Below are 27,440 nucleotides of genomic sequence, written 5' to 3'. Positions count from 1 at the left end.
TTATACCGTGACTCGTATTTGATTTGATTTATTTCTGGATCAACACATTAAAACAGTAATCCAAAGGATAACATGCAAAAGCAAAATACTTATTTCCAGCATGGTCATTGGTGTTACACAGAAACGTATAGACAAGAGACAGACAGACACTCAGACTTTAAAAGACATACATTAAATAATTAGGAGGAAAGAAGGACATCACATAAAACAAAAATCAAATAAATAAATAAACACAAACTGCTGAAAATCTATTCAAGTTAACAGTGAATGTCCACCTTATTCCATAATATCTGCTTTACCTGTCTTTTAAAGATCCCTCTAGATGTTAGAAGTTTAGTAACTGTAGGTAAACTATTCCATGCCATGATACCAGTGTAAAAGAGATATGTATTTTTTTTTATTATTGGCGTATATTATTACGCTTATCGGCCTTTTCAGTTTTTAGCCATGCTGAATGTAGTTCGTTTGGTCCACAGCAGGCGTCGCTTATCCGCGTGATCTTGACGAGACTTGAAACGTGAAGTGTCAGCGCCGCCATTTTGAAAACCGTTTACACAGCAGCCAGATCGCCATATCATTCCAGTTTAGATTAATTTTGAGATTTGCCAGCTTCATCAGTGATGGAGTGTCGGGCCTGCGTGCTGTGTCGCGTGCACCTGAAGACAAGTGGACTCCAGCATGCGCGCCGTGAACAAGGTGCGCCTGAGCTCAGTTAAGGAACTGTGTTTGCCTATTTAAGGACTGTGCTGATGCATTAGCATCGCGAAATATTACGATACGCATGTACGCATTACCGAACCTTTCTGCATGTTGTCTTGATTTCCTGTTTCGCGATCCTTGTGCCTGTTTCTCGTTCTTGTCCTCGCTTAGCCTTGGATGTACTGTTTGCGCCTCGACTGACCCTTTTGTCTGTATTCTCTTTTTTTTTTTTTTTTTTAAATCTAGCCTGCTGTTTTGGATTGTTTGCCTGTGTATATGTTGTCTCTCTCTCTCTCTCTCTCTCTCTCTCTCTCTCTCTGTGTGTATGTATGAATTTTTTCTGCACTTTATTAAACTGTATACTTCTGCACATACATCCGCCTCCCTCACGTACAGGACATGGAGATTATTCTATACGACTTCGATCCAACGTGGAGTAGAGAAGGGTTGGAAAGACGACAGGATAAGGACGAGTCCGTCACGCTGGTATTTACGTCGTTACTGTCGCACAGTTAAATTGTGCCAGATCAGGCAGCTGGTGGGTTTTCAGAATAATAAATACATTTATGTGTTTTTGTGATAAATACCTATTTTATACTGAGCGCATTTCCCACGTAATCCTCACTAAGGTTTCGGACAGCACTACAAAATGGTGTCCACACTATATAGTGAGTAGGGAGCGATTGATTTCGGACACCGGGAAAACTTCCGGCTTGATTACGTCAGCATTCGAAAGAGGACGCGCACATTTTTTGACAACATTGGCAGATGTTGGTCGCTTTGATTTCCGCTGTACGTTTTACTTCCGTCCTGCGACGTCTCGCACAGGTCTCGACGATTCTCGTTTACAGCCGTAGCTTTGACATATGGACTGATGCGTTACAGAGTGTATTTCAGACACTCAGAACTTGCTATAGCAGCGACAAAATGGCGATCAAAAATGCATTCTTATATTTAATAAAATGAGAAACAGAATTTTGATGATAATTTTGCCTTCAGTTTTCCTTCATGAGGAAGTCATCTGGAATGCTCCTCAATGAACAGATGTACCTCGTCAAAAGTTAATTAGTGCACTTTCTTGCCTTCGTAATGTGTTTGAGATCAAGTAGTAAATAATAATACAGTAAACAGCCCTATTCCACAACTGTAGTAATCCATATTATGTCCAGACCTGCTCAGCTAAGTAAAGAGAAACGACATCCATCATTACTTTAAGACATGAAATATCTTTTAATTAATAAAAATAAAGAAAAACCATCGAAGGTGTGTACAGCCTTTTGATCGGTACCGTATGTATAAGGTTTGTCCTGCGCTTAAAAAAAAAAAATGAACACGCTTCCCTGTCATGAGGAAGTAAAGAACATTAAAATTGGATTATTCTGAAGCTCTGCCCTCACGGCCTGCTCTCATCCTCAGGTACTGCGGCAGCTCCAGCAAGGCTTGGCTAAGTGCCACTCTGTGGCGTTTGAGAAGAGCGGCGCAGTGTCCGATGCGAAGATTACACCACACACTCTGAACTTTGTGAAGAAGCTAGTGAGCACATTTGGAGTGGGCTTGGAGAACGTCTCCAACGTCTCCACCATGTTCTCCAGCGCCGCCTCGGAGTCTCTGGCTCGCCGAGCTCAGGCCACTGCCCAGGACCCTGTGTTCCAGAAGATGAAGGGCCAGTTTACCACAGGTCAGCACACGCACACACATCCATTCATTTGTTGCCTTTTGCAATAGCAGGGTGGTGCCTTAAGTGGGCAAGTCCGCCAAATTTTAAACATACGACGTTTTGAAGAGAAACTCTTGAGAAATTTTCTAGCTCTAATTTCATTCGTGTTGGCGATCGATAATATAATATGACCTCTGGCTCCTGTCTCAAACTATGGAAGCCGTGAGAGGCCCTTCATATAATCTTTTTTTTTATTCACCTTGTTATCCCGAGATAACGACATAATTAATTTAGGATCTCAAGAAAACAACACCGCTAATTCAGGATCTCGAGAAAACAAAACCGTTATTCCGAGATAATGACATAATTAATTCAGGATCTCGAGAAAACAACACAACTAATTCGAGATCTCGAGAAAACAAAACAAAATTATTCCATGATCTCGAGAAAACAAGACAATTATTCCGTGATCTCGCCTTATTAGGTGATCGATTATTCCAGACGTTCTAATGACCAAAGTTGCGTCTATACAGAATGAGAAATAGCCCCAAAGTCAGCATATCACAAGTCTCTTGGCGCACCTGAATGAACCATTTCTCAGCTGTTTACTCGAGATCATGAAATAATTTTGTTTTCTCGAGATCACGGAATAATTGTTTTTTCTCAAGATCTCGAAATAACGGTTTTGTTTTCTCGAGATCTTGAATTAGTTGTGTTTTCTCGAGATCCTGAATTAATTATGTCGTTATCTCGGAATAACGGTTTTGTTTTCTCGAGATCTCGAATTAGTTGTTTTCTCGAGATCCTGAATTAATTGTCGTTATCTCGGAATAACGGTTTTTTCTCGATCTCGAATTAGTTGTGGTGTTTTCTCGAGATCCTGAATTAATTGTCGTTATCTCGGAATAACGGTTTTGTTTTCTCGAGATCTCGAATTAGTTGTGTTGTTTTCTCGAGATCCTGAATTAATTGTCGTTATCTCGGAATAACGGTTTTGTTTTCTCGAGATCTCGAATTAGTTGTGTTGTTTTCTCGAGATCCTGAATTAATTGTCGTTATCTCGGAATAACGGTTTTGTTTTCTCGAGATCTCGAATTAGTTGTGGTGTTTTCTCGAGATCCTGAATTAATTGTCGTTATCTCGGAATAACGGTTTTGTTTTCTCGATCTCGAATTAGTTGTGGTGTTTTCTCGAGATCCTGAATTAATTGTTGTTATCTCGGAATAACGGTTTTGTTTTCTCGAGATCTCGAATTAGTTGTCTTGTTTTCTCGATCCTGAATTAATTGTCGTTATCTCGGAATAACGGTTTTGTTTTCTCGAGATCTCGAATTAGTTGTGTTGTTTTCTCGAGATCCTGAATTAATTGTCGTTATCTCGGAATAACGGTTTTGTTTTCTCGAGATCTCGAATTAGTTGTGTTGTTTTCTCGAGATCCTGAATTAATTGTCGTTATCTCGGAATAACGGTTTTGTTTTCTCGAGATCTCGAATTAGTTGTGTTGTTTTCTCGAGATCCTGAATTAATTGTCGTTATCTCGGAATAACGGTTTTTTTCTCGATCTCGAATTAGTTGTGGTGTTTTCTCGAGATCCTGAATTAATTGTCGTTATCTCGGAATAACGGTTTTGTTTTCTCGAGATCTCGAATTAGTTGTGGTGTTTTCTCGAGATCCTGAATTAATTGTCGTTATCTCGGAATAACGGTTTTGTTTTCTCGAGATCTCGAATTAGTTGTGTTTTCTCGAGATCCTGAATTAATTGTCATTATCTCGGAATAACGGTTTTGTTTTCTCGAGATCTCGAATTAGTTGTGTTGTTTTCTCGAGATCCTGAATTAATTGTCGTTATCTCGGAATAACGGTTTTGTTTTCTCGAGATCTCGAATTAGTTGTGTTGTTTTCTCGAGATCCTGAATTAATTGTCGTTATCTCGGAATAACGGTTTTTTTCTCGATCTCGAATTAGTTGTGGTGTTTTCTCGAGATCCTGAATTAATTGTCGTTATCTCGGAATAACGGTTTTGTTTTCTCGAGATCTCGAATTAGTTGTGGTGTTTTCTCGATCCTGAATTAATTATGTTGTTATCTCGGGATAACAAGGTGAATAAAAAAAAAAAGGATTATATGAAGGGCCTCTCTCGGCTTCCGTATCAAACAACACAGAGAGCCATTGTTTCTTTTTATACATGATGTTAAAATAGCGGTTAATCTTCGAAGGGTTTACTTTGGTTCGCATTTTTCCTTATGATGCTCTTCATATATTTCTGACCCACGTCAGGAAATGATCCATCACGTGATGGCTGAAAAACATGTGTATGTTAACTATTTCACGTCATTGGTTGATTTATCTGTGTGTTTAGCTACTCTGTCGGCGAACGTTCGATGAAATTTTATTACTTTGATTTCTGTTAAAATCATGGTGTGAAGTAAATACGTAGAGGAAAGTCTTCAGTCATGTGACTGCAGGGAAGCTGGAATAATAATAGCCTGTATTGATTTGCGTTTTGTTCTTGGCATGAACACTAGTGATCTTGGACATGCAGTATATACTGATATATAATCCTTCTTTAATAGGCAGGTCATGAATTCTGGCCCACTCAGTTCCGTGTGTGTTTGGGGTGGAATTACAGTTTATTATTTTTAAGCATCTGGTCCACACAGGCGCTCCTGTACTGCGTTAACCACGCCTGGCTCAGGAGATAATTGTGGTTATGAACCATATGATTGGATGTGTAAGGTGTGGCAGGATGACTATAGGACACTGGGTGTGTTCAGTTTGATTACGGAGGCATTATTTCAAAACGTTTATTAATTCAACGTTTCACATCAGTGCCTTGGTACTTTTTTTTCCCTTCTTTTTTCCTCCCCTATCTGTGTACTACCTGCAAAATAGTTTCTGAGAAAGATGATGGCTTGCATTTAACAGATTAGTAAAACAAACTCGTATGAGTGGATCTGGAGATCACCACTACTTTTGTGGCAAGACAAAATATTCTTACAGTTTGCTTATAATTCCTGAATGGCAGAAGGCTATCCTTTACCCTCTCAATCTATTCTCCAACCCTCTCAGTCCCTCTGTTTCAAGGACAAGCCTGGCGAGAGATGTGTGAAATGTCCGTATGAGCTCCCACATATTCTCTAAAGCTTCCCTTTTGGAGGACACGGCGCACATCTGTCCAGCTCACTCTCCTGTTTTCCTCTGACGAGCTCCTCGGGCCTGTGGAGTTGTGGAAATGCGAACTACAGCTAAAGTGTGTGTGCGTGTGCGCGTCTGTGCGTGCGCATGCTCACAGGGCTCTTGGGGGACTATAAGAGGGTGTAAAGCAGATGTGGTGGTGCCAGCTGCTCTGCTATAGTGAGGCAGAGCAACATAACTCGCATTCTTTCTCCTACCACTCTTTGCAGCATACGTTTGGTTCTCGGAAATGAGACCGAGGATAGAAAATATAATTTCATTCATGACCGTACACCACACATAATGACGCTACACCACACACAGTTTGTCAGGCAAAGCCCATTTAATCTGATCATAGCCAAACCATTTGCCTTATTTATAGTGGGCTTCTGCCATAGCTGTATATCTGATGCATTTCTATTACTTTTTCTCATCTCTTCCTCTCGAATCTTCTTGTCTTCTCTAGTTTCCAATCCAATCCATCATATACCAATGAAAGAAATCTTTCCTCCACCGCTTTTTGAGATTCTTATTCACTTGCATTGTGGGAAAAGTAACCCTGCAAAATAAGCCCGATGGCATGAAATATGAATTGCTCTAGTCAAGCCATAACCTTGCACAGGTACTGAAAGTAGGCTGCTGGAAATCCCTGCATTACCGGCCCTTGGCTCAGGCTTCTGTTTGGCCTGCGGGAGAGACGCTGCGTTCACTCGAGCGGTCCTGGGATGGAATTTAAAGCAGAGAGCTTGTGCGCGCAGGGAGGCACAGGCTCCACGATCTAGGCCTGTTTATAGCACTTGGCTGCTTCTGCACTCTGACTCTTACTGGGTGGAGAAAAGTTCTGACTTTCATGATTTGATGTCCACAGGTCAGAGAGCAGGGTGTTTGTTTCCATGATGCTGTGAGCTGCGATATCCTCAAGAGCAGACCTGGGGGCATGCCCTGGAGCTGAAACGGTGCTTCATGCCGCGTCTGTGCACACACACTCGGTAGCAAGCCTCTCAAGGGCAGCCAGTTTATCAGCAAGCGAGTCACTTTTCCCGCACAGTACGAATTGTGCCTTCCTAAAGAGACCTCCCGGAAGTGCTCCTGACCATCTCTGTCCACTACATTCCCACTAGATTATCTGCATTTATGATCCATTTGTAAAGGTTATCTCTGTGGTGATTTTTTTTTTTTTTTTAATAAGTTACTGGCTGTTTTAAAAAAATATATATATGTATGGGCAATTCTTCAGCAGAGAGGCTAAAATTATTAAAGTGCATATCACGGGTAAATTCAGGAGCAAGATCAATGTAATTCTCCTATTTTCTATTAAACTTTGGTCAAATATCTGTAACGTTCTGCATCCTCTGCAATTTTTTTTTACCTTGCGCAATACCAGAAAAATTCAGTTGAAATCAAGCCATTTGAGGCGAATTGGTCCGCCTCTGAAAAAACTCGGTGTTTGGATTTCCCAGCAAACATTGATTTTCGTGACGTCGCGTGCGGGACGCCTCCCTCTGAATCCTACGTCAGCGCTGGTTTGTTTATGAGAAAACGACCTGGTGGTTTTCTGCAAATTTCTTCAACGTTCTCGCGTAATTATTAAAATGGTTAACAGATGTATCGTAGGAGGGTGTAGCAACACCAATCTTGATGGGATTAGTACTCATCGTTTCCCAAAAGACCGGACAATGAGAGAGAAATGGGAGCGCTCGGTCTACACAGGCTGGGTACTGAAACCGTGCAAAGCTCGCGCAGCCTGCTGGCGCTTCCGCAGGTGACGTCACGATTCTGGCTCCAGACCCCCTTGGGATTTTTCCAGACGCGTTTTGTTTTATTTTATTCTGTTGTAGACAGATGGCCTTGTGCAAAATTACCCTTCTGGATGAGTGTGTAAAGGGACATACTTTCATATAAAAAAAAAAAACGAAATTGGTCCAGAATATGCACTTTAAGATTAACTTGTCAGCTCAGTGATATTGCTAAAGTATGGAATCCAAGCCAAAATGTCCCGAAAACCATATTTAAAAATCATTACCCTAATTATAGCAGTGTCGCCTCAGAGAAATCTTGGTTTAAATTTTAAGAAATGAATTTTTTTTCCCCCCTGACGTAATGCTGTTACTGACTTTTCTTTCCCCATAAGATTTTGCATTCAGAGTTAAACATAACCAATTTTTCTATGCTTTTTTTTTTAGGATCAAAAGATACCCCATACAGTGTGAGATTTTTATTTACTACCATTATGTTGAGTACTGGGCGGCACGGTGGTGTAGTGGTTAGCGCTGTCGCCTCACAGCAAGAAGGTCCGGGTTCGAGTCCCGTGGCCGGCGAGGGCCTTTGTGTGCGGAGTTTGCATGTTCTCCCCGTGTCCGCATGGGTTTCCTCCGGGTGCTCCGGTTTCCCCCACAGTCCAAAGACATGCAGGTTAGGTTAACTGGTGACTCTAAATTGACCGTAGGTGTGAATGTGAGTGTGAATGGTTGTCTGTGTCTATGTGTCAGCCCTGTGATGACCTGGCGACTTGTCCAGGGTGTACCCCGCCTTTTGCCCGTAGTCAGCTGGGATAGGCTCCAGCTTGCCTGCGACCCTGTAGAACAGGATAAAGCGGCTACAGATAATGAGATGAGATGTTGAGTACTGCAACTTAAAAAAAAAAAAGTTACCACATTTTGCTGTGAATGCAATTCCATTACTGAAGAACTACCTTTATTTATTATTATTATTATTATTATTATTATTTATACCCCCGCTCTGAAGGAGAAGGGTATACTGGTTTATCTCTGTCCGTCCGAAACACCCTTTTACTCAGCATAGCCACTTGGTACCAGACTTCAGCTTGGGGTTCTATACCGTGTATACAGTTTTCAGGTCTGTCCCGCATCGACTTCCTGTTTACCGACCGAGTGTATTTACGAAACGTATAGCGTGGATTTGCAAAATTTTCATAACACTTTTCTCAGCAACTACAAATCACAACTGCTTGATATTTGGTACCGAGCTTCACCTTGGGGTTCTATACCGTGTCTACCGTTTTCAGGTCTGTCCCGCATCGACTTCCTGTTTACCGACTGAATGTATTTACGAAACCTATAGGGTGGATTTTGACGTTATTTCAAGACTCAAAACGCCATTTCAAAATGACAGTTTAGCAGGATGCTATTTGAAATCCCTGGGGAGAGACACTGCTCTTTACTTGTTTCAGGGTTAATTATTTGTCAAAGTCAACATTCATAATAAGTGTCCTATTCCTTCGATCGCTTGCATTCTGATATAAGCGAGAGCGGGGGGGGATACGTAAGTGATCAGTAGCTCACAGTTGATCTTTGTTTGTTCATCCATCCATTCATTCCAAAGCTTCTCTGACATTGTGGCACCTGTGACTAAATGGGAAAGCTCCTCGTCAGCCTCCGTAGCACCCCAGGCTCTGTAAACAGGAGAGAAAACGAATGATGTGGACCACCAACATGCAACCAGTCTTGTTACCTGACCATTCAGAAATCTCCTCTTTTGCTGCGATGTAATTTCCCACATGGTCGTAACACACCCTGAAAGGAGTGCCAGTCCAGCACAGGGCACCATACACTCGTTCACACCTAGGCCAATTTCAAGTAGTTATTTCACCAAACGGCATGTTTTCAGGAGCTGAAAGGAAACTGGAGCAAATGGAAGAAACCCACAGAGACGTGGTGACAGTAGTCCGAGCTCAAGATCTAATTTACCCCTTTTCCACCAAATCAGTTCCAGGGCTGGTTCGGAGCTGGTGCTGGTTCACAACTCATTCAACTTGCGAGCCAGCTGAGAACCAGTTTGCTTTTCCATAGCTCGCGGTGCTAAGCGGAGCCACGTCATTACGTCGCTACGTTTGCATAAACCTTGGCGCGAATATCGAAGCAAAAACAACGCAGAAGAAGCAGCAGCAACAACAATAATAATGGATGACTTCGCATTTGTACAGCTGCTGCCTCTTGTCGCTTAAAAATGGCGATCTTTCGCGGTCTTGTTATTGTTGTTGGTCTTAACAACTCCGCCCCCCTGCTGACGTAAGCGGTTCTTTCCTCTGGCCCAGCAAAGAGTTGGTGCTAGCCTGAAACCAGTTTTTCTGGCCCCAGAGCCAGTTATTTGTCGGTGGGAACAGAAAACCCGGTTCCAAACTAAGCACTGGCCCCGAACCAGCCCTGGAACTGCTTTGGTGGAAAAGGGGCAATTGTGAGCCTGGAGCTGTGAAGATCGTTTTTAAAGTGCAGAAAAAGCACGAGGAAATCCTCTAATTTAGCCAGAGATGATATAAGGTGTGTCTGATGTTGGCTGGGTGTTGATAGGAGTTTGTGGTGTTGCTTATGGCAGTTTGTTTCCACTCAGAAGGACACACAGCCAGCACACTGACATTATTACACGTCACGAAGGCAGCCGGGGTTCTTTAAGTGGCCCATCAATATGCATGAAGCACATTTTCACTGCTTTGCTCTGAGCTGACTGACTGCTCGGTGTGACAGGCCTTGAATCATACACACTTCCGTCAGATGTTGAAACACATGGGAGGGGTATGAAGATTGTCGCATCATTGTGAGATGTTGACAGTGTTGGCCTTCTTTTAAAGCCGAACTCGAACGGCAAGCCCGTTTTCTGATTGTTTTACAGTATGGGAGAGGCACAGCAGCATTCTGAAAGCGTGACCAGGTTTTAGCTTATTTGATAACGTGCCCCGAGGTTGTCTCCAAAATTAGGAGTACGGCTCATGTTAAGCCGGCGCCTTTTTCAGCCAATGTCATTTAGAAGTTGAACTGAGCATGTAATCACTTTGCTTCCTCCTCCATGCCTGCTGATGTTATCTGTACACTCGGATTCACAAGAGGAACATGGGAGAGAGAGAGAGAGAGAGAGAGAGAGAATACAGCACAGCAATTCTTATTCCTGATCCCTTGATAACGTGTCTCTCTTTCTCTCTCGCTCCCCCTTTCTCACCTGTCTCTATTCTTCTTCTGCCTGCTTTGTGCTCTTTTTTTTCCCCTTTAAACAACCCATCTTTCCTTCGTCTTATCGTTGTCTCTGTCGTTCTGTCATGTCTGTGTTTGCTGGTGCAGATTTCGACTTCAGTGTACCTGGCTCGATGAAGCTGCACAATCTCATCTCTAAACTAAAGAAGTGGATCAAGATTTTGGAAGCCAAGACCAAGCAACTGCCAAAGTTCTTCTTGATTGAGGAGAAATGCCGTTTCCTTAGCAACTTCTCAGCCCAGACAGCTGAAGTGGAGATCCCAGGAGAATTCCTCATGCCCAAGCCCACACACTATTACATCAAGATAGCGAGGTAAGGAAATTTTATACTACATGCACTTGCACACGCACACAGAGGTGACCCCTCTTTTCCCCTGCAGCCGCAAAAATGCCCCATGCATTGATTTAACCCATGCGGTGATGTTCTCGTCCTCAGGTTTATGCCCAGGGTAGAGATTGTTCAGAAGCACAACACTGCTGCTCGCCGCCTCTACATCCGTGGGCACAACGGAAAGATTTACCCATACCTGGTGATGAATGATGCCTGTCTGACAGAATCACGCAGAGAAGAGCGGGTACTGCAGCTCCTACGCCTACTCAACCCCTGCCTGGAGAAGAGGAAGGAGACCACCAAGAGACACCTCTTCTTTACAGGTGCAATCCTCACGTTTTATCACAATAGAGCTGAATTACAGGCTGCTTTTAATATGCATCTTATAAATGAGAGGCAGTGTTGAGTTACATTATTGGTGTATAATGAGAGGTCTGTCTGAACAAAGGCAAAACATCCCTCGTGTAAAATTGCACAGAGGTCGACGTTTAAAAATATTTCTCTCCAAGCTGCACACTTAACCCTGCGCTGCTAGGAAAAGGCAATCTTTAATTGTTATAAGTGGAAAAGCAGAGATGTGCATTTTGCAAATTATCAAAAGGAATTTTTCAGGTGGTATGAATTAAAAATGGATAACTGATTAACTCTTTTATTAAATTTCAAAAAAGAATTGTGTAGCATGCTCAGGAGGAAAAACTGTATCTGCTGATTTCATATATTAAAGCTAAAATGATACTGGCTTTTATCCCCCGCTGGCCGAAAGGCCCGAATGGGGATGATGTCGTGGCGCTGTCCGTCCTGGGAAGGGTACTCGCCTTCTGAAATCAAATCCTCTCTCAATTTTTGGAGGAATTTCACGAAACTTGGCAGGATTCTTTGTTATATGTCGGTAATACACGTTTTAATTTTGTTCAACTGGGGCTACATCCACACGACAACGGCAACGAGATTTTTTTTTTTTAAATATCGCGTCCACATGGGCAACGGATCAGTAAAATATCAGGTTCATATGGCAATGCAACGCTTGCTGAAAACGATGCAATACACATGCCACACCTCTACGTGCGCTGTAAGACGGTCCCATCGGAGACACCAGAACAATAGAAGTAGACGCATGCGCATAAACCCCTTCTTCTGTAGCATCAGCCACATAAAGTTTTGATTATTAATCAGTAGCATAAAACGAAAGACGCGGAAAGAGGAATGAATGGGGGTAGATGGAGAGAGAGAGGAATGAATGTGGGTAGATGGAAGCCGGTACGCCAACATTCTGAGATCCTCCAGAATTCTTTAATGGTCCTGAATAAATTGAATGCTACACGTTGATGGATTACTTTGTTCTTCTACGCCCTTTTTGAGGAATGTATTGTCGGACTTAAACCAACATCTGAAGAGGTGAGATTGCTCCTTTTTTTTTTTTCCCTATTTTTGCTGGCGGGATTGTTTTTGTTTTTGGAAAGTGCACGGGCGGTGCGCGGATTGGTACTGCTTCCGCAGTGTTTGGACTAAAGACTCTGCCCTAAGGGCTATTCTCTCTCTCTCTCTCTCTCTCTCTCTCTCTCTCTCTCTCTCTCTGCACCATTACACAATAAATATTCACAGTGAAAATATTTTGTAAGCGTGTTTCATGAAGCAAGTTATAGGATTTGTTGACAACTCGCATCGAGTTCGTTACACTTCTACCCGGCGTGAAGCACTGACAGTCATGTGGTTGTGACGTCATCGTAAACAAATCCGTTCTACTCATCCAGACAACTTCGCAACGGCGCCGTTGCCAGATTTTTCCACTCTGGAACCCGTTCTCAAAAGATTTCGTTTTGGGGCACCCAAAACGCCGGTGCCGTGTGGACGCCAGGCCGAAACGATAAACAATTTTGTCAGATTCACCTGAATCCGTTGCCGTGTGGACAGGGCCTGGGTCACATTTTACCAGAGTTACAGCCCTTGATTAACAAAATTATACTTTGAGTGTGTTTTCCTTCTGAAATAAATTCCTCTCGCAATTTGTGGAGGAATTTCACTAGACTTGGTAAAAGGTATCATTATATGTCGGTAGTACACACATTGTTCTTTTGTTCAATTCAGTCGCATTTTACCAGAGTTACAGCCCTTGATTAACAACCTTATACTTTCATGAAGGTGTGCTCGCGTTCTGACATCAACTCCTCTCACAACTTTTGAACGAATTTCTCGAAGCTTGCCAAAAGGCCTTGTTATATGACGGTAATATGCACATTGCGATTTTAATTTTGTTTGTGAACATTTTACCAGAGGTTTGACCCTTGATTAAATAACTTTGACAATTTCAAGAGGGTGTGCGTTCTTCTGACATCAACTCCTCTCACAGTTTGTGGAGGAATTTCACCAAACTTGGCAAAAAGCTTTGTTATATGACGGTTATTGGCATCTTGAAATTTCATTTAATTTGGGCAAATTTTACCAGAGTTATGCCCTTGATTATTAACAAACTTGTACTTTGGCAATTTCATCAAGGTGTGCTTGCTTTGTGAAACCAACTTCCCTCACAATTTTTATCCCCCGCTGGCCGAAAGGCCCGAAGGGGGGTTATGTCGTGGCGATGTCCGTCTGTCCGTCCCGGGAAGGGTGCTCGCCTTCTGAAATCAGCTCCTCTCACAATTTTTGGTGGAATTTCATGACACTCGGCAGGATGCTTTGTTCTATGTCGGTAATACACGCGTTGTAATTTTGTTAAATTCGGTCACATTTCCCCCTGAAGGTCACTGCCGGGAGACACTCTCATTCCTCGCATTCCTCTCTAACTCTCCGCGGTCGCCATTTTTACCCCCAGTGTGACAAGCGGGTGCATGACCAGCGCCTTCATGGCTGCAGGAGCGGATGGCTGCTTGCTTACTTGCGCTGGATTACCTCCTCCCCTCAAGTCCCGTGTTTAAAGTTTACCTGTGTTGTAGTTGTGCTTATGCAAAGGTTTTTTTTTTTTTTTTTTTAATGTTCCCACACTGTACTCCTGACAGGAGCATAGTGGGGGGGGGTGTTTTTTTTTTTTTTCCTTATCTCTCCTCATGTTGTGTTTCCTTTTTATCTTTATCCCTGTCTTCCTGTCCTGTCTACCCTATGTCAATTGTATGTTGTATATGTACGGACAGGTTGACGGCTAATTTCTCTGGTACATGTGACTAGTGACAATAAAGGGCATCATCATCACATTTTGCCAGAGTTGTGGCATAGTTGCCAGCGGGGGATATTGTGCTCTCAGAGCACTCTCTTGTTGTTTTCTATTTGAGTAGTTTTACTCACTCAGTACGTACTGAATGCATGTGCTGATAAACTTTACCTTGTTCTCTCGGAGTGGAAAAAGTCCCAATATGTTTTACTTTTTGTACTTTCAAAGATGTATATTTATTTGTAACAACTTTTGTTGCCTGTTCTGGGCCTAGAATATTAAATTATAGAATGTCTATGGAATTAAATCTTTCGTTCTATCCATCCTTACAAATAATCGTTTTTACCATTTCGGCATCCGTTTGTACAGTGTATATTCGATCTCCATTAGTGTCTCATTTTTGAGGCCTGTATAATTTGAACTTGGACCCTGCTGTTCAGAGCTTAGCTAAATGGCCTATTTATTGCCAGTTAGATGAAGAGGAGTGAGATATTGGAGTGAAAATGATGTCAGAAGAGGGTGTAACGGCTCAACCTCTCTGTTGTACAGCAAGCAGGAGGAATAAGAAATGTATTTGCTCATCTCCTGGCAGAAATAGATGGAGCATGGTGTAAATCATTTTCTCATGATAGATTCCAAGGACACCTTGCTATAGCTTATGGTTTCCTTTGGACAGCTTATAACTATTTGTATTGTGTTTTTTTTTAAATATGATGATCTCAATTTGTCTTTGTTCGAGTTACCGGTCTTTAGTTCATATTATCACGTCACATTTCTTTATAAGCAATTGACTACTTGCAGTGCAAATCTGCAGCGTACTAGTCGTTTCCTGATGCCCGTGCTCAGAGCTCGTGGGCGTTTTCCCAAGAGCTCGGTCCTCACAGGTGTTTTCTCGCAGGCTCTCTCAGCCGTGGATTGCTTTTGTTTAAAAATGATATGACTGGGGAATTGCAGTCTCAGTTCACTCACTGTGTAAATGGAACAATTGTATCGACAGTGGCGCGTCTGTGGAAATGTTTAGAAGATGGTTAATGGCTGAGCTTAGGTTTCGTCATAGTCGAGGGTTCTATAGGGTTTTAAATATGTGGCCACACTCGCTAATGCATTTGTGCTGGTTTTTGTTGTGTAATTCAGTTTGAGACCTATAGCTTAATACTGTCCGTTTTGAAAGTGAGCCTTATTCCTACTAAGCCGGTTTTTGTCTGGCTCCATTAAATGTGATTGTATTGTGCTGTGTTGTGTTGTGCAGTGCCCAGAGTGGTGGCCGTGTCTCCTCAGATGCGCTTAGTGGAGGATAATCCTTCATCCCTCTCACTGGTGGAGATCTACAAACAGCGCTGTGCTAAGAAAGGCATCGAGCATGACAACCCCATCTCCCGCTACTATGACCGATTAGCTACGGTACAGGCCAGAGGAACACAGGCCAGCCATCAGGTGAAACGCATCTGTTACACTAGAGCCTTACACTCATGCACTGTCTAATGCAGGGGTCGCCAAACCTTTTTCTCTGGGGGCCACATTGTCGTTCCTGACTGTGATGGGGGGCCGGGGTCGGGTCAGCTATATAACGTAGAATTGTATGACCCAGACAAATATGACCACCAGCAGGCCTCATTGTGTAGTAGAGATTACTAGCCTGGCACAGCCATCCCCACCACTATATCCCCCACCACTATATCCCCCACCACTATATCCCCCACCACTATATCCCCCACTACTATATCCCCACTACTATATCCCCACCACTATATCCCCCACTACTATATCCCCCACTACTATATCCCCCACTACTATATCCCCCACCACTATATCCCCCACCGCTATATCCCCCACCGCAATATCCCCCAGTACTATATCCCCACCACTATATCAACACTTGATTCCTGGCACATATTTGTTTATCTTTACTAGTGGTTTGCAAAAGTAGTAATCGAGTCTTCACACTTTGTTTTAATTTGAAATACCACAGATATTCCATTTATTTATTTATTTTCTAATAAAAATAACATCAAAGCTGTCAAGGTAAGAAACATCTGCCTAGTTGAGGTGATTGACACTGGCAAAGGTGAGTGGAAAATTATAAATTGTAGGTAGGCCTGTTGATATTATTAATAATATTAATAATAATTGTGTGCAGCACTTCATAAAGGTCAAATAAATAGGCCTATAAAATAAGTACATTTTAAAAAACAGTGAAATTATAATAATATGAGCAATAGATCAATAGATCACAGCAGCTGTGCTGTGTCCTGCACGTCATTGCTCTCATCCATGGCCAAAGCAAAAAAAACTCGAATTCTGACGCTTTCTCATTCAGCTGGTCATACACGTTGTCCCCCAAATCTTCAGTTCGTCTGGTCATAGTAGGTGCAGAGAGACTCACCGCGTTGAGCGCATCCTTCTTGTCGGGACACACCTCCTCGGCCACAGCAAGCATGCATACTTTAACAAAGTCCCCATCAGTAAACGGCTTTCCATGGGTAGCTAGTAGGTGAGCTACCTTATAGCTAGCTCGGACAGCAGCCTGGTTGATCTGGGTTTGGTGAAGGAATACATTCTGTTGTGCAGCCAGTCCGCATTTCATCCTCCGAATCCTGTCTTCTCTTGTTTGCCCTCGCAAACTAGCATACTCTTTGTGGCGGGTTTCGTAGTGACGACGCAGATTATATTCTTTGAAAACCGACACACTTTCTTTACATACAAGACAAACTGCACGGTCCTTACACTGAACGAAAAAATAATCGGTGGTCCACTGTTCTTTAAAAACTCTGCACACTCTGTCAGCTTTTCGCTTACCGCTCGCCATTTTGCTGTCCTGAACACTGACAGTTCTCTGCGCGTGCGCTGCCTGTCACTGCTTGATCGCGAGCATATGACGAAAATTCGGAAAATATGAATAGTTCATTTTATAACTAAATATCAATTTTAATTGATAAAATCAACAAAATACAAGATGCAGACATGTTATTATTTGCCAAAAAGCAATTTTAAAAAAATAGGCCATGACCACTTCTGGGGATTGCCTCATAGGGCCGGTTCAAGTGGTGGGGTGCAGAGGGGCTGGGGGGCCGGTCAAAGGGGGGTGGCGGGCCGGAGTTTGATGACCCCTGGTCTAATGGTATACTCGAGTGTCTGTAGTCTTAATCATTTGAGGGTTTTTCAGAACAAACTTCACATTTCTACACAATTTTTGTAATATCTGCTTAATATTCTGCTTACTTAAAAAAAATCCATAGATGGTCATTTAAAAATGAATAACAGGGAGTGAATAAAGTAAGAAATAAATTACAACCACAAATACCTAATAGTTTAAACCGATTTAAAGTAAAATAGTCACACACATTTTCTCTTTAAACGTATCATTTATGCATCCTGTTGTTGTTTTTATTATTATTATTTGCATTTTGCATTTTTTTTTTCAGCTGTGCGTTGGCGATATGAAGTGAGGAAAATCCATGAACGCTTCTGTTTTTCTTGTTAGCAAAAATCTAGCAAGCTAACTGAGTGATGTACATCTTCAGAACTGTGAACTGTATAGACAATGTTCTAGATTTAACAGGTTAATATGTCTGTACTTTAATTGATATAAAGCAACTACTAGTACATCAAGTATAACTTATTTAAAAGTAAAGAAGTGCCAGAGTGTTAACTGTTGATGCACTGAGCAGCCATAGATGATTTTGAAATCGTATGCTGAGCTCAGGGTTGAGGAGATCTTCCTGAATTTCTGAGTAGGGTTTCAAATGATTGATTTTTAGTTGAACGCAGCGTAACTCTGTGCACGCGCAGGTGTTGCGGGACATTCTGAAGGAAGTACAGGGCAACATGGTACCTCGCAGCATGCTGAAGGAGTGGGCACTGCACACCTTCCCTAACGCTACAGACTACTGGACCTTCCGCAAGATGTTCACCATCCAGCTGGCTCTTATCGGCCTGGCCGAGTTCATGCTGCATCTCAACCGCCTCAACCCTGAGATGCTGCAGATTGCCCAGGTAACGACTGTAGCCGAGCAGACTTGCAGCAAAACGAAGTTGTTGAGATGTACTGATAGGTATGCACTTCTGTAACACTGCTCGATCTGGATATTTTAAGTTATTCCATGAAATCGAGTCATACATGAGCTGATAGCCGACGAGGTGTGTAGAGCAGAGTCGGCTATAAGCCACGTACGATGAGATTGAGTGGAATAACTGTTATTCTATCCACGTTCACTGGATTTTGAGAAACGGAGCATTTTTAATTTTTTGCAAATTCGAGAAATAAAAACTTTATCCAAAACGACAAAATCATTTCCGCTTAGAATGTAAACAAACCGGCGAAATGACGGTAGCAGTTTGTGGAAAATGCTGTTATAATAATGTTTTGGAAAAAAAAAAGAGAGGCGTTCTTGCAATCTAATACTTTTATTCCTTATTTTGTTTTCGAGTAGTTTTTATTTCGCCCTCGGTTGGTTCAGCAACATGCTCTGCCATTTTTTTTTCTCTACTCACGGTATAGACCCTTTTCAGTCACGTGACCTTCGTAAACGCGACCACCATTTTGGACATGTAGTGGACTTCGGCTCGAATCGGTTTGAATGCGAGGAAGGCGACAAACGAAAAACATAAAAGAAAAAGGAGCGAGATGCAGAAAACACCTTCACTATCCAGCGACGTAGGGCATTTACAGGGCGAGCAGAGGGAGAGGTATTTGCAAAAATTGAGGTTAGCAGGCTTAGAGAACGACGTTTACCTGCTTCCACCAGGATTGTTCACTGACGTATGCTCCAGCTTGCTCCCCCTCAAATTAAGCAGCGCGCTCCGGCTTCCGGAGCGCGCTGCTTAATTTGAGGGGGAGCAAGCCAGAGCGCGCTCCGGAACCTCGGACGTTGGCTCCGGCAGCTATTTACACTGGATCCGATGTAAATAGCTGCCGGATCATAATTACAGTAAACTAGTAAATCCAGTAAAGGAAAAACTTGAGACTGAAAGGTTTTAACAGTCATCCAAATGACTGAACGTAAACATTGCTACAGTAACATACCAGCTACTTGTTGACATTAGCTAGTCAACAATAGCTACTACAGAAGAACAAAGAGGTTACAATGGGTTATTTTAGCCTATTTGGTTACACACTCGCCGCCACAGAATGTTAACAGCAATGTAATGCCTTTTCTGGCTAATTTTATTCGTCTTACCTCCAACAAAGTGGTCACTACACAAGCGTTAGTATGCCGAGGGCTGCCAATCTTTCCTGTTAATGGCCGCTATCCATCTTCTCCGTCGGGATCCGATAAAATGATAACCCTTGCCTTGTTTGTTGATGGTTACTACATCCAGGTGCACAACAATATAGTGGCATGATGGAAGTCTTGCTGAAAGTAAAAACTTTCTTTGCTGTCGTTCCTCAATGCTGGCTGTGGTAAACTACTGGTAGTACATGTCCAAAATGGCGGCCGCGTTTGTCGTGACGTCACGTGAAAAGGGTCCATATGAGCTGATAGCCTAGTAGTAGAGTGGCCAATCAGAGCGTGCGATTGCTCATATTCAGTGAATGTGGATAGAATTAAAAAAAAAATAGTTCCGTGTACAGCTGCACTTTTTTTTTTTTTTTTTTAAACATTAGCAGTTATGAATGCTGAGATGTGCGTCTTCAATAAGGTTGTGGTCTCGCATGCTGTCTGGACCATCACACAGCAGATGAAGCCCTGGCACACCTCCCATAGCACTGAGCATGTATTACTGAGCAGCAGTTTGCTCCTCGGGTGTGAGGAGCGTTTCAGATGGCCTGATTATCCGGTCACTCTCCAGCTGTCAGCCTTGATTCAGTTTTAAGAGGCTGAATGTAGAAGATTTGGCTCCGCATCCTTAGTGCAATGGGGCAGGTAGTTGATTTGGGAGCACAGAGCACATTCGAAAGTCTTTATTAGAAATGATTGTTAAACAGATGCTCCATCCTCTGATCCTAATCTGCTTTTTTTTTTTGTGACAAGCAGAGAGGCAGGCAGCTAAGTGACACTATTAAGTCTTCTCACTGCATGCCCCTTTCTACAGATCTGATTAGGCACAGGGAGATTACAGAGTCGAGTCCAAGTGTGTATTCACATAACAGTGGTTTATCACCATCTGGAGAGCTTTGCTCATTGATTGTGCTGGAGGTCAGCCTGTGGAGAGAACCTTTTCGGCACACTTCGGTTGTCTTCAGCATTTTCTGGCATGAGATATGTATGCATTATGGGAGCTTGGTCCCTCGGGGCCTGTTGTGTCTGCATGTTTACTAACATTGGAAATGCTGAATTGGACGCAAGGCAGAAAAACTTGGAACCTTTTTGTCTCTTTTAATAAGCTTTCTGATCTTTCGGAGTTATTCCACCAGGATATGTACATATAAATATGGCATGTCTTTTGTGTGTGTGTGTGTGCACGCGCGCAGTAGTTTGCATAAATGCCAGCACACATGCATGCATACGCACTCCTTTGACCTTTTCCAGCTAAAACAGGCTTAATTGGGATTATGACATGCAGGCGAGTATTGCACAGCAGTTTGAAGATGGAAGGAAACGGCACAGTGCCAAATTTGACCTTTTGTGGTCAGCACAGTGTCTTCAGTTTCATGTCGCTTATATTTCCCTCTTGCTCAGAAAAGTAGAAATGTTCTGAAGATGATATTTCTTTGTGCTAGAGTTGCATTTTATGTTATTTTATTTATTTATTTTTAACAGGACACGGGGAAGCTCAACGTCTCTTACTTCCGCTTTGACATCAACGATGCCACTGGGGATCTAGACGCCAATCGGCCCGTTCCCTTCCGCCTGACTCCCAACATCTCAGAGTTTCTAACCACCATCGGTGTCTCTGGCCCTCTTACGGCCTCCATGATTGCTGTCGCCCGCTGCTTCGCCCAGCCCAACTTCAAGGTAATAATAATAAGTTCAATTTATACAGCGGCTTTCTCACACCCAAGGTCGCTTTAGAATTAGGGAAGGAAGGGGGGGGTCCACCAAAAGAGGGTCAGGATGTAATTCTAATGGCATAGCTACCACAGTCCCACCAAAAGGTGCACGACGATAAATCCCGCACAGCCACCACGACACCGCCGGGCAACATTGCTCGGAACACTGTGCCATGGATCCACAAAGCGAGCGCAGAACACGTCCCAAACCACCTGTACAGCCACTGCAACACAAGGCCTGGAGGGAACCGACGCACGAAACTGGGTCTGGAGCTACACCACAACCGGTGGACAAAACATTTAAACAAAAAAAGAAACATCAAACTATACAGACACAAAAAGAAAAACAAAAGGGAAGAAAAAAAGCTCTGGTTAGAAGCAGCAGCCAAAATGCACACGGCGTACTCTCAACCAGAAACTCGTTCCCTGCCAAACTCGTGTGTGTTTGTGTAAAATGTACACACACACACGACAAAATTAAGACACCACTTCGATTTTTTCTTAAATCCGCATCTGTATGTATGGCAGCCATTTCATTCCAGTGTGTGGAATTTGGGCGGAATGTTGTCAGTAGTTTATGGAATAAAGCAAAAAGGTTTATTTTCCTCAAACACGTACCTATGAATAGTAAAACCAGAGAAACTTATAATTTTGCAGTGCTAAGCAAAATTATTGCTCAATTTTTTTCCCCCCAGAGCGCTATATATAGAGGATATTACACAGTCATGTGAAGATATGAAGTGTGTGTTCAAGTGGTGAACATATTCACAAGTGAGCGAAGCAAACAAGCGAAAATATTTTCAACATGACAAGATAAACTTCATATCTTTGCACCACCATGTAATGTTCTGTATATTATATGGACACATCTACAAAAAAATGCACGTTAATCAAAAGAATTTTAATTTTGAACTGGTTTGCCATTTTGACAACGCGCGTCCAGTCAGTGTGAAAACACTGGGAGTGACGTCCTCAGAGTGAAATCTCGGAAATTATATATATATATATATATATATATATATATATATATATATATATATATATATATATACACACACACAGGACACTCCCCCCCCCCCCCCCCCCAAATGGAATAAAAACATGTATTCTATTCCCTTCTAGCAGGTTCCATTCATTTGGTTTGATAGCATGCAATATTGTTAGCATATCGCTTATCCTATGTGTATTACGTCACTCTACCCAATGGAGAATGAGTGTTGAATATGGTTTACGGTATTGCATGGTTGTCAAGACAACGTGACGTCACACATCAGAGTGCATGCAAATATTCAATGAGAGAGTTTTCTGCTACGCATGCACAGAAGCATTTCTTTGTTTGCCGGGAAAGAGAAAGAAGCGTTGAACACCTGAAAGGCTACCGAAACTTCATTAGATATTCTCAAGAGAAAAACATACCAACGGACCTTGAAAAACTGGAAAAGAGACGCATCAGAAATGTAAAACTTCCATGCTAGCGAGTGACTGAGACGATTTGTAAACCAACATGGCCGCCAGGTTTGCTTCATTAAGTACAGAAGATTTTGAGAGAATTTTGAAAGAGAAAGACGTGTTGAACACCCGAAAGGAATGTGTATGTATAATAATAACATTGGCTGGCTTTTTTCGTGGTATGTCAGATATATTCCATTCAGCTAGCATGATATTGAACGACTCTTCGAGTCGTTCAATATCATGCTAGCTGAATGGAATATATCTGTTATACCATGAAAAAAAGCCAGCCAATATTATTTGTCACTCAGATCCATGATTATATTTTGTATGAAAAATGCGAATTTTTCAACATGAGAAGATAAATTTAATAACTTCAAGCCAATATGTGATTTTCTTTTTATTATATAGACACATTCACAAACACGTACCCGAATTTATCAAAACAATTAATCAATTTCCTCACGAGTGATATGTAGAGATTTATGTCACGGTTTTGGTTCTCCATGTATGTATGTAAGCATGAATGAATGAATGAAATATAAGTAGTGCCTTTTAAAACAAACATTTGTTGAGCCTTCCTCAATCATCTTCGTTTATCCATTCCTTCAGGTGGATGGCATTCTGAAGGCGGTACTGAGAGACGAGATCATTGCCTGGCACAAAAAGACCCAAGAGGACACGTCAATGCCTCTGTCCCCTGCTGGACAACCGGAGAACATGGACAGCCAGCAGCTGGTGTCACTTGTCCAGAAGGCTGTGACGGCCATCATGACGCGCCTGCACAGCCTGGCTCAGTTTGAGGGTGGAGAGAGTAAAGTGAACACGCTGGTGGCAGCTGCTAACAGTCTGGACAACTTGTGTCGCATGGACCCAGCCTGGCACCCGTGGCTGTAGAAACTTTGACTCATTCCTATAGCTTTAAGTGAGAGGGAAGCGTCACTGTGAAGCATTGTTTGACTGTCTTGTGGCACTGGGTTTTACTAAACATGTGGGACTTTTTTTGGCAGACATGATGAAATTATTTGCAAACTGTAATTGGAAAAAAAAAATGAACGGTCATGAGAAGAGCTTTACTGTGATGATTGTGTTATTCCTGTCAATCGAGGGCGTCTGGCTAAGTGTTTCCCACAGCCATTAAAAGCTGCCCTGTAGTTAAGCTGATAAAGGCCGCTGTTCATCTGATGCGCTTAGCAACATCATTTGTTGCGACATCCATGGTTTTTAGCGTGAAGTTTCCAGCAAGCAGAACAGCCCTGTGAAAAAGTGGCTTTTGTGTTTTCTCAGCCAGGGACAGTATTAAAATTGTCCAAAAAGATTTAATTCCCCATGCTTTAAAAGTCTCAGGTCTACGCAAGTATAGTATTGTTTTTGTTCTGCCAGTAAGCCACATGTTGAATATTCACTTTCATTATAGTAATTGGTTTGTGACTTAGGACTCATAAATTAAGAACATTTGATTTTATGTGCATCGTGTGAATAGTCCCCGCTGTATTGTTTAATTTTTCTGTCTTTTTTTTTTTTTTTTTTTTGTAATCCTACTGTGATTATATTTGGCTGTTCCCAGTGTCTACAAACCCCAAATGATCACTTCTGCCATCTTCTCTGCTCTTCTGGAGAAATAAGTTATTCTAACACATCAGAGCACATTTGACCTGTTACCATTGAGAACTAAGCAATAGTGTTAAGACAATACCCACCCAAATGGACAAAACGTATACAATCCAGTGATACAGGCGCTACTGCAAGCGAAGTATGAAGCCGCCTTTTAGCCACTTTTAAGTTCTTGGTCCTCTTGAAGTGCTTGTCACTGATAATCCGAGAGTCAAGTTTGTACATGCCCCTGCATTTTCTAACGGTATGTACATTGTGCCAATCCAAGGACTGTTACTGTAAAATGTAAATAAGCATTTTGTTTTAATAAAATGCTCTTTTTAGAAAATTACTGATTTGGAATGCAGCTGCTACGACTGCGTCAGATGTGTGAGCCGAGATTGTGAATGATGTCTGGTAATTGTGGAGTTCGATGGACACGGTTACTAAGGCCAATTTGAGATTTGGTATTGAAACAAGTTTTAGAATTACCAGTACCTGTCTTGTAACTCTGCAAAAAAAAAAAGTTTAGAAATGACTTTGATTCTAAGCAAAAAGCCTCCTCTTAAGACCATCCATCCATTTTCTGGACCACTTATCCATCAGGGCTGGGGCTGAGCTGGAATCAATCCCAACAGACTTTGGGCGAAAGGCAGGGTACACCCTGGACAAGTCATCAATCTATCACAAGGCTGACAGAGAGATGAACGATCATTCACACCTGTGGTTAGTTTAGAGTAGCCAGCTGACCTAATCTGCATGTCTGTGGACTGTAGGAGGACACTCGCGCAGGTACGGAAAGAACATGCAAACTACACACAAAAAGGCCCCAGTCACTCACAAGGTTTGAACCCAGAACCTTCTTGCTGTGAGATGATGGTGCTAAGCACTGCACCACCGTGATCTCTCCATCAAAAAAAAAAAAGTGTATGTGGTAACATTATTGGCAAATCTCAAGTATTACTTTTTTTTTTTTAAATACAGGTGTAAAAATATAAGCTTGGACAAATGGGTAAGATCATTATGGGGAAAACCAATGGTCTTTCACCATGTATAAACAGCAGGCTTGTAATACTCGAGTCTGACTCGTGCCCTCATTTTCAGGACTTGTGCATTGTAGACGAGTGCTTGGATTTTTTCTTTATCTTTTGCAACATGCCATCATAATTGGGCATAAGAGATTTATACTTACATTAATTTTTATACTAATTTTGTGCAAGAGAATGCACATTCACCTGTTCATACGTCATGTTCAGGAACAAACTAACGTTAATGGCGCTAAAACGCCTTGAGGGAAGCCCCTAGGATTGTCCGCTTTACTTATACAGACTTCTCGTGCAGTGGGGAAAAAAACATCCTGCTGTGTGTTCCATATGTAGGAGAACTATTGAGGGGACGACCTCGAACTTCAATCGTCATTTTATAAGACTTGACCCAGAGAAGGAAGTGACGCGCTATGTTCATTGCTCTTGATGGCAGGGCTTGCTTGCTGAGCGATGAACTAGCTACAGTGGTGATTGAAAGTTTGTGAAGCCTTTAGAATTTTCTATATTTCTGCATAAATATGACCAAAAACATCAGATTTTCACATAAGTCCTAAAAGTAGATAAAGAGAACCCAGTTAAACAAATGAGACAAAAATATTATACTTGGTCATTTATTTATTGAGGAAAATGATCCAATATTACATATCTGTGAGTGGCAAAAGTATGTGAACCTTCGCTTTCAGTATCTAGTGTGACCCCCTTGTGCAGCAATAACTGCAACTAAACGTTTGCGGTAACTGTTGATCAGTCCTGCACACCGGCTTGGAGGAATTTTAGCCCATTCCTCCGTACAGAACAGCTTCAACTCTGGGATGTTGGTGGGTTTCCTCACATGAACTGCTCGCTTCAGGTCCTTCCACAACATTTCCATTGGATTAAGGTCAGGACTTTGACTTGGCCATTCCAAAACATTCACTTTATTCTTCTTTAACCATTCTTTGGTAGAACGACTTGTGTGCTTAGGGTCGTTGTCTTGCTGCATGACCCACCTTCTCTTGAGATTCAGTTCATGGACAGATGTCCTGACATTTTCCTTTAGAATTCACTGCTATAATTCAGAATTCATTGTTCCATCAATGATGGCAAGCCGTCCTGGCCCAGATGCAGCAAAACAGGCCCAAACCATGATACAGATGGGATAAGGTTCTTATGCTGGAATGCAGTGTCTTCCTTTCTCCAAACATAATGCTTCTCATTTAAACCAAAAAGTTCTATTTTGGTCTCATCCGTCCACAAAACATTTTTCCAATAGCCTTCTGGCTTGTCCGTGTGATCTTTAGCAAACTGCAGACAAGCACCAATGTTCTTTTTGGAGAGCAGTGGCTTTCTCCTTGCAACCCTGCCATGCACACCATTGTTGTTCAGTGTTCTCCTGATGGTGGACTCATGAACATTAACCAATGTGAGAGAGGCCTTCAGTTGCTTAGAAGTTACCCTGGGGTCCTTTGTGACCTCGCCGACTGTTACACACCTTGCTCTTGGAGTGATATTTGTTGGTTGACCACTCCTGGAGAGAGTAACAATGGTCTTGAATTTCCTCCATTTGTACACAATCTGTCTGACTGTGGATTGGTGGAGTCCAAAAAAAAAAGAAAGAGATGGTTTTATAACCTTTTCCAGCCTGATGGGCATCAACCATGCTTTTTCTGAGGTCCTCAGGAATCTTTGTTCGTGCCATGATACGTTTCCACAAACGTGTTGTGAAGATCAGACTTTGATAGATCCCTGTTCTTTAAATAAAACAGGGTGCCCGCTCACACCTGATTGTCATCCCATTGATTGAAAACACCTGACTCTAATTTCACCTTCAAATCAACTGCTAATCCTAGAGGTTCACATACTTTTGCCACTCACAGATATGTAATATTGGATCATGTTCCTCAATAAATAAATGACCAAGTATAATATTTTTGTCTCATTTGTTTAACTGGGTTCTCTTTATCTACTTTTAGGACTTGTGGGAAAATCTGATGTTTTAGGTCATATTTATGCAGAAATATAGACAATTCTAAAGGGTTCACAAACTTTCAAGCACCACTGTAGTGTTAACCCTTTCTCATGTTATTTGCCCTGTTAGGCGGGGCTTGCTGAGCAATGAACAAGCTTTTTATCTGTAGCCTATTAACTAAAATGGGGCAGTTGAGCAGTAATGTTGGACTAACACAGTAGTAGAGACCATTTTAAATAAAGGCAGCAACAGCCACTGTCAAATGGTGTGGTTGGAGTCTTGTTTTGGACTTGACTCAGATCAGTAGTGGACTCGACTTGAAATTTTCTTTAATGACTAGGATTTGAACACTGGGGACTCGAGACAGGACTTGGATTTGAGGTTTTGTGACTCGACTACAACGCTGATAAACACTGCACTTTGAGCTAATATTCATTGTTTAATTTCAACTCCAATATACTGTAGTAGACAGCTCAACTGACAGTAAAT

General features: G+C 42.1%; 1 protein-coding gene across 4 annotated transcripts in view; it reads left to right on the top strand.

Annotated features, from left to right (window-relative positions):
* trrap (transformation/transcription domain-associated protein) overlaps positions 1-24,306 on the top strand; it is a 198,789-nt gene extending 174,483 nt beyond the window's left edge. For all 4 annotated transcript variants that reach the window (XM_060939722.1, XM_060939721.1, XM_060939723.1 and 1 more), the window contains exons 65-71: positions 2,116-2,377; positions 10,599-10,824; positions 10,948-11,165; positions 15,234-15,418; positions 17,774-17,977; positions 20,686-20,880; positions 22,977-24,306. In XM_060939722.1, coding sequence (XP_060795705.1) covers positions 2,116-2,377; positions 10,599-10,824; positions 10,948-11,165; positions 15,234-15,418; positions 17,774-17,977; positions 20,686-20,880; positions 22,977-23,261 — 1,575 coding nt within the window. In that variant the 3' untranslated portion in view covers positions 23,262-24,306. The remainder of the gene's footprint in view (positions 1-2,115; positions 2,378-10,598; positions 10,825-10,947; positions 11,166-15,233; positions 15,419-17,773; positions 17,978-20,685; positions 20,881-22,976) is intronic.
* The last annotated feature ends 3,134 nt before the right edge of the window (positions 24,307-27,440 follow it).

This window comes from Neoarius graeffei, chromosome 14 (genome assembly GCF_027579695.1).
Source record: "Neoarius graeffei isolate fNeoGra1 chromosome 14, fNeoGra1.pri, whole genome shotgun sequence".
NCBI lineage: Eukaryota > Metazoa > Chordata > Actinopteri > Siluriformes > Ariidae > Neoarius > Neoarius graeffei.
Note: the sequence above shows the minus strand (reverse complement) of the source record. Positions and strands in the feature narration are given on the sequence as shown.